The sequence below is a fragment of the Hipposideros armiger genome, unplaced genomic scaffold (genome assembly GCF_001890085.2).
Source record: "Hipposideros armiger isolate ML-2016 unplaced genomic scaffold, ASM189008v1 scaffold_404, whole genome shotgun sequence".
In the NCBI taxonomy this organism is placed as follows: Eukaryota; Metazoa; Chordata; class Mammalia; order Chiroptera; family Hipposideridae; genus Hipposideros; species Hipposideros armiger.
Window position 1 is genome coordinate 875,062 of NW_017731754.1, and position 11,532 is coordinate 886,593.

The following is an 11,532-nucleotide window of genomic DNA, read 5'->3' on the forward strand; positions in this document are numbered from 1 at the left end:
CCGCGGTCTGGCGGGCCTGGCGCGCGCAGCCTGGTCTGGAGGACCCGGCCTGGAGAGCGCGGCCTGGAGGACCCGGCGCGGTCTAGTCTGGTGGGGGCTCGGCCAGGAGACCGCGGTCTGGCGGGCCTGGCGCGCGCAGCCTGGTCTGGAGGACCCGGCCTGGAGAGCGCGGCCTGGAGGACCCGGCGCGGTCTGGTCTGGTGGGGCCCCGCCAATGCGGTCTGGTCTGGCGGACCCGGCCTGGAGAGCGTGGTCTGGCGGGCCCGGCGCGCGGTCTGGAGGACCCGGCGCGGTCTGGCGGGCCCGGCGAGCGCGGCCCAGCCCATTTGGCGCCGTCCTCGGGAGCTGGCCGTGGGCCTGGCGTGCTGGCCGCCGCCCCGCAGTCCTCGCCCGGCTCTTGTCCGGGGAGGACGGCCAGGCTGGCCGGTTGCCGCGGTTCGCTGCCGCGGTTCGCTGCGGCCTCTCCCGGAATGCCCGGGTCGGCGGCAAGTCTCGGCCGCTGGGCGGAGCGGGCAGAGGAAGGCGAGATGGATGGGCGGGCGCGATGCCGATGGGGCCTGATGCTGAGGGATGCCGGTGCTCCGCGCTGCGGCGGTAGAGCTCGGCAGGATCCCTTTCGGCCGCGGGCCAGGGACCGTCTCGTTTCCTTTTCAGGGTGGGCTCAGCAGTTATGAGGAGGCCCCAGGAGCTCTGGGCACAGGGCCGGAACGGGTCGCGGTGTGGGGGACAGGAGGCGTGGGGGAGGGTCTTCAAGGTGGAGGGAGGGCTGCGGTCCGTGAGCGCCCCCTTGTGCCCGCAGCGAGCGCCGCTCCCCACCAGTCTCGCCAGCTCTCAGCGTCTCCTGGAGCGCAGGGCTGCAGGGGCGCACCGAAGCCCCGCCCCGTCTCCCGGCCCTAGACCTGCCCACTGTGGGCGGGGCTACGGGAGCTGTCCACAGGGCGCTGTCCTCGGTCCCGAAGCTTCTGCCGGGCTTTTGTACCCTTTTGACCGAAAATAGATTTTCGAACAGACTTCGGAAATTTCAGGCAGACCCTTGCACATAGGCCGGCAGGACAAAGAACCGCTGTACTGCCTAGCTTGATGATGTGGGGCAGCTCTGAAACCCATTACTCTTTCTCCAATTGGCATCTTAATTTTCACCCCCCTCTTCTCTCTCTCCCCCTTTTAAAGATTACAGATGTATGTATTGAATTGGACCAAATATAATCCTGAGTTCATGATATGCACTCATCATTAATCTGTGGACTAACCTTTTTCTTTTTGTTTTGCAATTAGTTGTTTTGGATAATGTAATGAGCCAGATCTCTAACAAAAATTAGGACTTGGACAACCACCATCTATGTGTTCCTCCATATCTCTCCCTGCCTTCACTGGAAATAATTATTCGCCCATATCCTAGATTAAAATTTTTCCTTTCTTCCTCCCTTCCTTCCTTCCTCACCCCTCCCGCCCCCCTGCGTCTCTCTGTGTGTATGTGATGTTTTTAACTTTCTTGGGACTTAACAACAGTATTATATTGATAAAAGTCAACTATGTTGTTACTTTTCACTGTGGTTTATGTCTTCTAACTCCTATATAATGTGTGGGTGTACCACAGTTAATTTATCCACCCTTCTGTTGGTGAGCATTTGTGGTGTTTCCAGATATTTCCTAGTGTGAAGAACATGAGATGTTCTTTTCACTTGCTTCTTGTTATACATGTGTGCATGTTTTTTTTTCTTGTGTATGTACCTAAGAGGGTCATAGGATACGTGCATGTTCACTGGTAGGGCATAGTGCGTGCTGACCTACGTAGCGGCTGTACCAGCTTCCATGTCCACCAGCTACGTAGGAGAGCTCTGGACCATCTCTCCTCTAACATTTGGGATTTAATTTTTTTGTCAATGGAATGGCGGTAATTGGTAATTTGCAATTCCTTGTTCACCCATGATGTTGAACATTTCTTCATATATTTATTGACACATGTTTTTCTTCTGTCTGATCATGTCTTGTCCGTTTTATATTGAATGATCCATTGCATGTGACTTATTCTTGTTTTCTAGAAGCTTTAGAATTTCCCCTTAGCCTTTGACATTAAAGTTCACCATACCTTGACTAGGTGTGAGTTTTTCTTTTTCCTCTTTTCGAGCTCTCTCCCTTAGAGGTCATTCATTTTCTTTTATTTCCTAGAATTATAATTTTTTGTTTGTGTGTGAGTATATATATTTTTGATGCTAGTGCTTTGTCAGCTCTGTGCGTTTCTCAGTTTATAACTTGTTTCTGTTTTCTTTAAGCTATTTTTTGATGAATATAAACTTAAATTTAGCAAGGCAAATTTATCAGTGTTTTTGTAGTTAATACTGTTGAGTCTTATTTTCCTACACAATGATCTCAAAGACAGCTATATTTTCTACTAAGAGTTTTAAAGTTTGTTTTTTGACATTTACATTTTTCATCCATTTAGAGTTGATTTTTGTCTATGGTGGTACGTAGGGATCTAATTTTATCTTTTTTTTTCCATATGGGTTGCCATTTTGTTTCCAGTTCCACTTTTTAAACAGTATCTTCTTTGCCTACTGATCTGATACATTACTTTCGTCACCCATTAGAGCTTGATTTGCACAAATGTCTGTTTTCTCTGTTCTAGTCTCTATTCTAGTCTGTCAGTTATTCTGTTCCTATGCCAACTGCCATCATATCGACATTTTATAGATTTTTACATTCTGGGTTGTTACAGTAATGTCCCAGGCAAACTGAGACACGATCCCCCTACTTTTGGGCCATTCTAAAGAATTTTGATTTTATAGCACTTATTATGGGGAGTTATTTAAGAATTTCAGCAGCTGAGTTATAGGTTCTGATGCATATTTTTGATGGTCACACTGCTGGTGCAAGATGGTGGGCAGAGGGGATGGTGAGAGATGAGACAAGCATGGAGGCAAGGGGACCAATTAGGAGGCTGGTGCCAGAGTACAGGTGAGAGATGCTAGTGGTTTTATTAGTAATAGAGATGGAGAGATGTGGATGGATTTGAGATGGAGGTAGAACCGATAGGACTGTCTGATGTATTGAATGTGGAAAATGAGAGAGAGGACTCAGTGTAATGTGTTTGGGGCTTGACCTGGGTGGATGGGGATGCTATTCCTGAGATGGGAAATTCTGGGGGAAGGGACAGCTTGTAAGTTTATAAGCTTTTAGATGAATTACAGTGCCACTTTAAATTTGCTTATGCTTGTCAATAGCTTTATGGTTGTGAATATTTTATAGCTTGTTCACACTCTTTCCTCTCCACATAGGTGACTCTGTTTTGAAAAGTGCAACCAGAACTCTTCTGGAATTCAACACAACAATTAGCTGTGATGCGAAGCAAAACAAAGACCACCGAGTCCAGAGTAGCATCACCTTCCTGTGTGGGAAAACCTTGGTGAGTCCCCAGAGTCGCTTTATAATCTTTATTGGGTTAGAAATGTTTGCCCTTTGGGAAGTTTTGATACAGTGGTATTCCAGGAAGAATAAGTGAGCAAAATTGAAAACATAAACAGATAAACAGAAACCCCAACCAAATCACCATCGCCATTAAGAGCCAATAAGTAAAAAACCCTACGTCTGTAGTTATAACTTTCAAGTGAAACTTGATGCACATCGTGCGTAAAACTACAATTCAAAGTGATTAGTGTGTTTAAACTCAAAGCACTGTCTAATGTGTATGTTGCAGGAATAATTCTTTTTTCTTTCTAAAATCTCCTCTCTCACCATTTTATTTTGATAAGTTTTAGGCAGTGTGTGTGTGTGTGTGTGTGTGTGTGTGTGTGTGTGTGTGTTTAAATGTTTTCCTTTCCTCATTTACATTAAACTGGAGAGACGGACATCTGTCTAAGAAAGGCCTTTGCCTGTGGCTAGTGGGGGGGGTCCCCACCTTTTTGGGTATTCCTAATGTTGAAAGGGGGCATCACGGTTTAAAGTGTGATTTGTTCTTGCTCTCTGCATATTGTATGTGATTTTTTAATTTTAATCTTTACTATGTAGAAAGGGACTTTCAGTAAGTAATTGCTAGCTTTTAGGAAAAGCAACTTGTATACAGATCCTATGAATGTTCTCTAATCAGAGTAAGAACTCAAGTGTTTAGAAAAATCAGGTTGGGTGGAACTCATGTGGCTACCAGATTGCTTTAAAATATCATTTTAGAACTTGGTGCTGTGACGGTTGTATCCTCAGGCTCATAGTGTGTCATCTGAAGAACTTTAAAAATAGAACTTACATTAAGTTTGGACCAGGCTATCAACTGCACTATTGCCCATGCTGAAACCTTGGGAAAAAAATCTGTTTGCAGTAGTATATAATATGGAGGTCTGCATCACTGAATAAGCTAGCTGCTGTTTTAATTGTAACTGATTTCCTGCAAGAATTCTGTGTTTATCATAAAAGAACCAGAATGGCGAAGAACTCCTTAGATTTGCATATGGGAGTATAGAGGTTAATTCCTGCCATGTTATGTCCCACCCAGAAATGCTGTCTGTGGTTCTGTTTGGAGTTAACCTTGGTTGCAGTCTGTCGGGAGGAGCTGCCTTCCACGGGGGCGTCTGAAATGAGGCTGGTGTAGGAACTCGGTTGTGTTTGGATGGGTCTCCTCCCTCAGCTTACAGGAAACATGAGGTCACGTTTTCTGGCTTTGATTTTGTTGGCATTTGGTTAAGAGAACATTTGGAGTTTGAGAAGAGAAGGACTCCGAGGATTACTTCCCATGAGTTTACTGTACTTGCATAGTTGGGGCAGTAGAACAGTTTTTGGCCCGATTACACTAAAATTCCAACATGATTTCATGAAGCCTTTGTCTCAGAATTTTTGGGTTTGGGAACTTGATGATGACCTTGCTGAACTAAAACTGTTGGGTTCGCCCACTCCCCACCCCCTTGTTGGCTACTTTAAAAATTTTCATTAGCCTTTGCTGTTTCTAACTTTAAAAAAGAAAACTTTACAATATGTAGCATGGTAACTTTTTATTTTATTTTTAATAGGGAACTCCTGAATTTGTAACTGCAACCGACTGTGTGCATTACTTTGAATGGAGGACTACTGCAGCCTGCAAGAAAGACATATTTAAAGCTAATAAAGAGGTAATAAGGGCATTTCAAGGTTACATGGTTGTGAAGTACTTTCTGGGGCCCTTAAGGTTTGAAACACTGACACAAAGCTTTTGGGGGTGAACATCTTTTTACATTTTCAAACTTCACATCATGTGATTGAATTGTTAAAATTGTGCTGGGCGGTCCTTATGTTTAGGACAGGGCATTTAAAATATCACAGGATGTGACTGAAATAGAATGGCTCACCCACGTAACGCAAGTTAGTTCTTGGTTTCTGGTGCTGTGCAGCTCAGTAACTAAGTAACATGGTTGAGCTGGGGTGTAGCTGATTCACTCTGCCTACAGGCGCCATCTCCCAGCTTTGGGGTGGCTTCTAGACTGATTCCCTGCCCGCCAGTTCTTTGTCAGCTCACCTCAGAGACTGAATGACTATTACTATTCCTTCCACTCTTTCTCTGGTATCTGGTCGAGTCATTCTTGGGGACCCATGAAGCATCTTGTTCCCTAGATTAGAGCCTCTGAAGCTGCCTCTGTCACATGTCTTTCCCTGGCCATGGAGAAGAGCAGATGACACTTCCCCCCTGCCACTTCTCCCCTCCCACCATCCGGGCCTTAAGCACGTCTTCCTGTGCCCGTCTAGACGGCAGTCTTCGTGGGTTCATGATTCTCACTTTTCTTCATTAGTTTTCTGTTTTGAAGGATTGAGTTCAAAGATTCTCTTAGGAGCGAGGAGCTGCCGAATGGGAGTCATTTTCACTAATGGCAAAAAGAGATAATATCGTTTAAGAAGGGCAAAAAGAGATGTTTGTTTTGAAAAAATAAAACCAAATTAAATTATGAATAATAAATGATCACGGGCTTTTCAAATATGGCAATCTACAAAAGACAAGACAGGGATATGGCAGTGGGAGAGGCAAAATGCTGCTTCCCAGGAAGGAGCTTAAGGAATGGCCAATGAGAAAACAGTTTAAAGTGTGAAAAGAAATAAGGCCTAACGAAATGACACCAGCATTTAGGAGATGGTGTCATGTTTAAACTAAATTTTAAAATGGAGATGGAATTGTTTGCCAGTGTACAGTGAGTGGCAGGAAAAGCATCAGAGCTGCAGAGAGCCCTCCACTCCCCCTTGAGACCTCGGACCTCTCCAGGCCCCATGGGTGTTCTCGTGGGCCCCGATTCTGCAACCTGATCATGATACCCACTTTTTCTGGTTTAGCCGAGCATCTGTCCTCTTCCCTTGCTTTGCTAAACTGACAGTTGTGTCTCCTATCACCTAGGAAAAAAAATTGCTTTCCAAATTAAACAAAGAAATAAATAGCAATTTTTTGTTCTCTTTTGTTTATGTTATAGGCCAGAAGTCACAAAGTACAGCCTGTGGGCCAAACCTTGCCGTGGGTCTGTGTTTGTACAGCCCCAGAACTAAGAGTGGTCTTTACATTTTTATAGGATTGTAAAAAAGCAAAGAAGAATAATAGCAGAGACCTACGTGACTCATAAAGCCTAAAACATTTATTCTGTGGCTCTTTATAGAAGTGTGCTCTGTTCTAAATTGTGTTTTTGGAGTGGAGTAGGGAGGTATAGCTGTTTTTCTCAAAACAGCGACATTTCATTTCTGCTAGAAGAAGCTGATGTACAGATGCATGAGAAACGCTGCAGTTTTGGTGACCATCTCTAGCCCTGGTCGGCAGCTCGGGCTTTATTCACTTAGTTTCCATTTATTGAGGGCTTGTTGTGGGCTAAGAAGTAGGAATTTCATTATGTCTTGAAAGGGCTTTTGCTTTCAGGAGCCCAAGAACTAAAGGTATGGAAGGCATATCTGTTCACAACCTGAATTTGTTTCTGCCTTAGGTGTAGATACATTAGAAAAAACTGATGAGCATGATGGCTGCTGAAATAGCCTTGCTGTTCCGTGTTAGCAGCGCTGCTAGCAGATCATAATAAAGCAAACTCCCTTTTCTCTGTCTTCAATAGGATTTGATTACACCTACAGGCTATGGTATAACTTCAAAAAATTACGTTAAATGTTTTATGGACTTGTAAAACATTCTGCATTCCTTAAAAAAAAAAATCCAGATTTGGCTTAGAGTCAGTGTAATCTTGACTTCCACACCTGATTGATGGCTCCTCACTTCTTTTGTTAGTGTTACCTTGTCAGATTTAGAATGCTTTGGTCAAAGGTCACGGTGGCGCCACACAGTGCCTTTTAACATAGCCGCTGCTACAGTGTTGTTCGGTGGATTTGGTAGGTGTTTTTTTTAGATACTAATTTCTTTAAAACATTGTGGATATATGTCCCCTACCATAGCACTCGTGGGAACAGAAAATTCAGAACTTACCAGAGTTACATAAATACGGTTAACATACACACAGCAGTTTGTAACAAGGTTGATTCAGTGTGTGGAGCGTGGAGCTGGCAAACACCTCCCTCCCCCGGCTGCTCTGGCCAGGCTCTCATGAATGTTTCCATTGCTTTGCTCAGTGGAGCAGGAAGTGGGAGGACTCTCCCCCCCGGAGCCTGGGCTGCCTTTCGGAGGCACACTCCAGGTCTGTGGCGCGCTGCGTTGGGTGTGTCTGCTAGTCCTTCCTGGAGTGGGGAGCCGGCCAGAGGTGGCTAACGGCCTTGAGCTGGGTGTCTGTGGGGCCTCATTTCCTGGAATCCCTCAAGCCTCTTGGTGGAATTGAGCTGGTTCAGAACTGCGAGTTCCTTCAAGCGGGGCCCCATCTTCCCCCCCAGCCGTGGGCCAGCCTGCTTTCCTTGTGTAGCTGCAGAGGTGCCGCTTGTCCCCCATTCTGACCTATCAGCCGAGTCGCTCCCCTCTCGAGTTAGTGATTCTGTATTCCTTGTTGGGGGCGGGCAGGTCTTAGATGTGCAGGATGGTGGACACTGTGGTTACTTTCACTAGAACCTAGTGACGGCCTGCAGGAATACCTTTCTTCTCATGGCCTCTCGGTGGGACGTAGCGTTACGCTTGGCATCTGGCCTTCAGATCTGCCGGCTCCGCGTGCGTCATGCCAGACGTGCCAACCCCCTCGGTTGTCAGCGGGATCTCTGATCAGCATTGTAGGCCATGGAGACTTTGTGTTTAGGATCTGGTTGGAATGAGTTCATGTGTTTCCTGAGGCTGTGAGGAGGTATGGATTGTTTGATTTAATCCATTCGCTCGCCATGAAATCTCGCAACACAGGACCGGGGAAAAAGGTCATTGGGTCGGAGCATTCCTGTAGGTTTGATAGCATCTTTCTAAGAAAAATTTGAAAGCTAAAGATTAAACAGTTAATCTTTGTAAACCTGCCTGTGAATACCTGCAACTGAAAAGACAAAATTTTAGGAAAATTATCTATAGAAGATGATGAAGCAGACGACTTTGAAATGATTGCCGAAAACATGAGTTTTTAGAACATTCCTTTGCAGGGGCGATTAACGTGATGCCAGTGTATTATTTTGGAAGTAAGGCTCACGGGTGTTTCCAATGAAGACATAGCAGGAGGGGGTGGTAAGGAGGTGACCTTGGGCACATCTCTGGGCTGGAGTGTGTTACCTTCAGAAATATGTGGAACCTTTAAAGCACAGGGTCTTGCCAGCTGTAATGGGTTCCCTGACATTTTAGAAGGAAGAGGCCATTAGTTCACAGAGATGAGAGTGGTTATACGTGAGAGCCCAGCAAGGGGGGGACGAGATACCCAGAGGAGGAAGTGGTCTTCATATGTTACTGAACAGATGTGAGGGTCTGGGCATTGCCCCAAGCCTTTCTTAGGGCCACAGCAGCGCCAAAGCCCCTGCCCCAGGGAGCGTGCACTGTTTGAGAGGAAGCCGACAAGTCAGCACACGGTAGTCCATGTTAACGCATGTCAGTGCTGTGAAGAAAAACAAGGCCGGGCAAGGCACAGGGAGAGGTGGAGAGCGCCACTTTAGATGATGATATCAGAAAAGGCCTCGCAGAGCAGGTGACCTGGACAACGTTGAGAGAGAGCCATGCGGCTATCTGGGAAACGCATTCCAGGTAGAGGGAGCTGCACCTGCGGCCGTGAGGCTGCGTGCAGTGGTCGGAAGGGATGTTCTCCATGTGATGGAAGCCAGTGGTAGATTTTGAGCAGGGAATGATGTGACCTGATGTCATTTTGAAAGGATTGAGCTGGTGGTTGTGGGGACACAGGCTGCAGGGTAGCGGGCTTGTAATCTGGAAGCAGGGAGCAGTTCAAAGAGACGATAGCAGGAAGAGATTATGGTAGTTTGATGAGGGCGAGGAGTGAGTAGATCCAGAATCTGGTTTGAGGGCAGAACCAACAGGACTTGCTCACGGTTGGGATGTGGACTGTGGGGGGTCTAAGATGACTTGAAGGTTTTGGCCTGAGCAACTGGCCGAGGGACGGCAGCATGCTGAGAAGGGGAGCACTGGGTAAGAGCAGGTTTCGGGAGAGAAATTAAAGTCCCGTTTTAAATATGTTATATTTGAGATGCTTTTGTGTGTCTAAGTGACAATGATAAATAGCAACTACAACAAATAGCATCGTACCAACTTGTACAGCCAGGAGCTGTACCATGAACTTTACATGTCTTAACCCATTCAGTCCTTACAGCAGCTCTGTGGCACCATTACTGACGGGACACATGGGGACTCTGAGGCACAGGGGTTAGATTGGCTCGTGGTCATCCTAAGTGTCAGCACCAGATTTTGGACACAGCATTCTCTCTTGAGTCTGTTTGTAAACGCAGATTCTGCTGTGGTTGTCTGCGAGAGCAGGAGTGGGGAGGCAAAGTCACGGCTAGAGACGTGCATCTGGGAATCGGTGGTGGGTAGTGAACGCAGCGCATGAGATCACCCAGGGCATGAGCGCAGACAGGGATGTGGTCCGAGAAGTCAGGTGTGAAGCCTCTGCATTTGAAGTTAGGTAGAAGGGAGATGGGGAATGTTCCAGGAAGCTGAGTAGAGCAGGTAGTGCGCAGAGGGAAACCAGGAGCCCTTGGGGCACCAGGCAGCACGGTGAAGACAGGGTTTGGGGCAGGACGGCAGGGTCAGTGGCATCCAGTGTCACTGTGAGCCCAGCAAAGGGAACGCTGAGAATGGACATCGGATCTGACTGGCGGTCCGTGGTGAGCTGGCAGGAGTGGGGACAGCAGTTTGCTGTGACTGCATTCAGGAGGGAACGGAAGGGGAGGAGGAAGAGGGGATGATGAGGATGAACAGCTGTAAATCGCCCCGCTCTGCGATGATAGCCGAGCGGGCGGAGGGACAAGGGAGGACATTTAGAAGGTGGTTGGTACTCCTGCATGGGGCGGGAAAAGCGGGTGATGCCCATGAGCAGAGATGACTGCAGAAGCAGAGGTCTGGCACGGGGAGAAGAGAACTGACTGTGCAGCTGCCGAAGTGCTCGTCAGCCTTCGCTTTGTCGGGGACAGCACGGCTTGTAGGCCCTGAGCACTGGAGACTGGTGTTACGTGACCTTGGTCATAGGCTTTGCTGAGCCACTGGCCCCAGGAAGGTGTGTGTTGAAGACTTCACTTTCTCTCTTCCCTTCCAGGTTCCGTGCTATGCATTTGATCGAGACTTGAAGAAGCATGATTTAAATCCACTCATCAAGATTCGTGGCGCTTACCTGGTGGATGACTCTGACCCGGACACTTCTCTGTTCATCAACGTCTGTAGAGACATAGGTCTGAATCTGGGTGGGCGTGGGCGTGGGCGTGGGGGTGGGCACGAAGCATTTCTTAGAAGCTCTCAAAGCCTTTGCTCTTCCACCTGTGTTTACCTACTTGGATGTCCTTGTCACTGACAAGACCCTCTCAGAAAGTTTTTGTCCCCAAAGATATTCTCTGTGTACAACCCAGCCCTTGGTTTCCATTAAATTGATTGTGTTGCAAATTCCCTTTCAACCATTGGCCCATCCCAGTGTGTTCTCTCTGCCATACACTTTGGATTTCAAGATTCTCAAGTGAATCTGACTTCCAATGAGATGGGGGAGAGTGGATTGATTTGGTGTGCTGGGGCGCTGAGGATGGCTGGAGCAGAATGCAGTCAGTGCACCTGGGGGGCGGGCTGGGTAAGGGGGGAAGGTCTGTCTAGCCGGTCTGTGTGTACCCAAGTCCTTTGGCTTTGAGTTGCAGGCTGGGAAAAAGGGAGAGAGGGATGCCCGAAGTCCTTGGGCACTCGGTCATGACCTGTGTTCCGTTTTGGGCCGACTTCTTACCTGGCTTTCTCTGAAGGTGCCAGAACTGACGTGAGAAGCTTGTGTGTCTTTGATAATTAACTGAAGGCTGTTCAAGATCTTTATCTAAAAAGGGCCATGTGGGGCCGGCCGAGTGGCTCAGTTGGCTAAGAGCTCACTCAAGAGGGCGAGCTCTGAGCAACAGCAGTTCGATTCCTGGCCTGAGCTGAGCTGCTGCTGAGCTGCCAACAGGTGGCAGGCTGGCTCAGCTCAAAAAAAAAAAAAAAAAGACCGGCCGAGTGGCTCAGTTGGTTAAAAGTGCAAG

The 11,532-nt window shown here is 47.4% G+C and overlaps 1 protein-coding gene across 1 annotated transcript in view; it reads left to right on the forward strand.

Moving 5' to 3' along the window:
* The window catches only part of IGF2R (insulin like growth factor 2 receptor), an 85,776-nt gene that overhangs the window by 6,141 nt on the left and 68,103 nt on the right, over window positions 1-11,532 (forward strand). Inside the window, exons 2-4 of the mRNA XM_019663767.1 lie at window positions 3,276-3,403; window positions 4,995-5,093; window positions 10,584-10,716. Coding sequence (XP_019519312.1) covers window positions 3,276-3,403; window positions 4,995-5,093; window positions 10,584-10,716 — 360 coding nt within the window. The remainder of the gene's footprint in view (window positions 1-3,275; window positions 3,404-4,994; window positions 5,094-10,583; window positions 10,717-11,532) is intronic.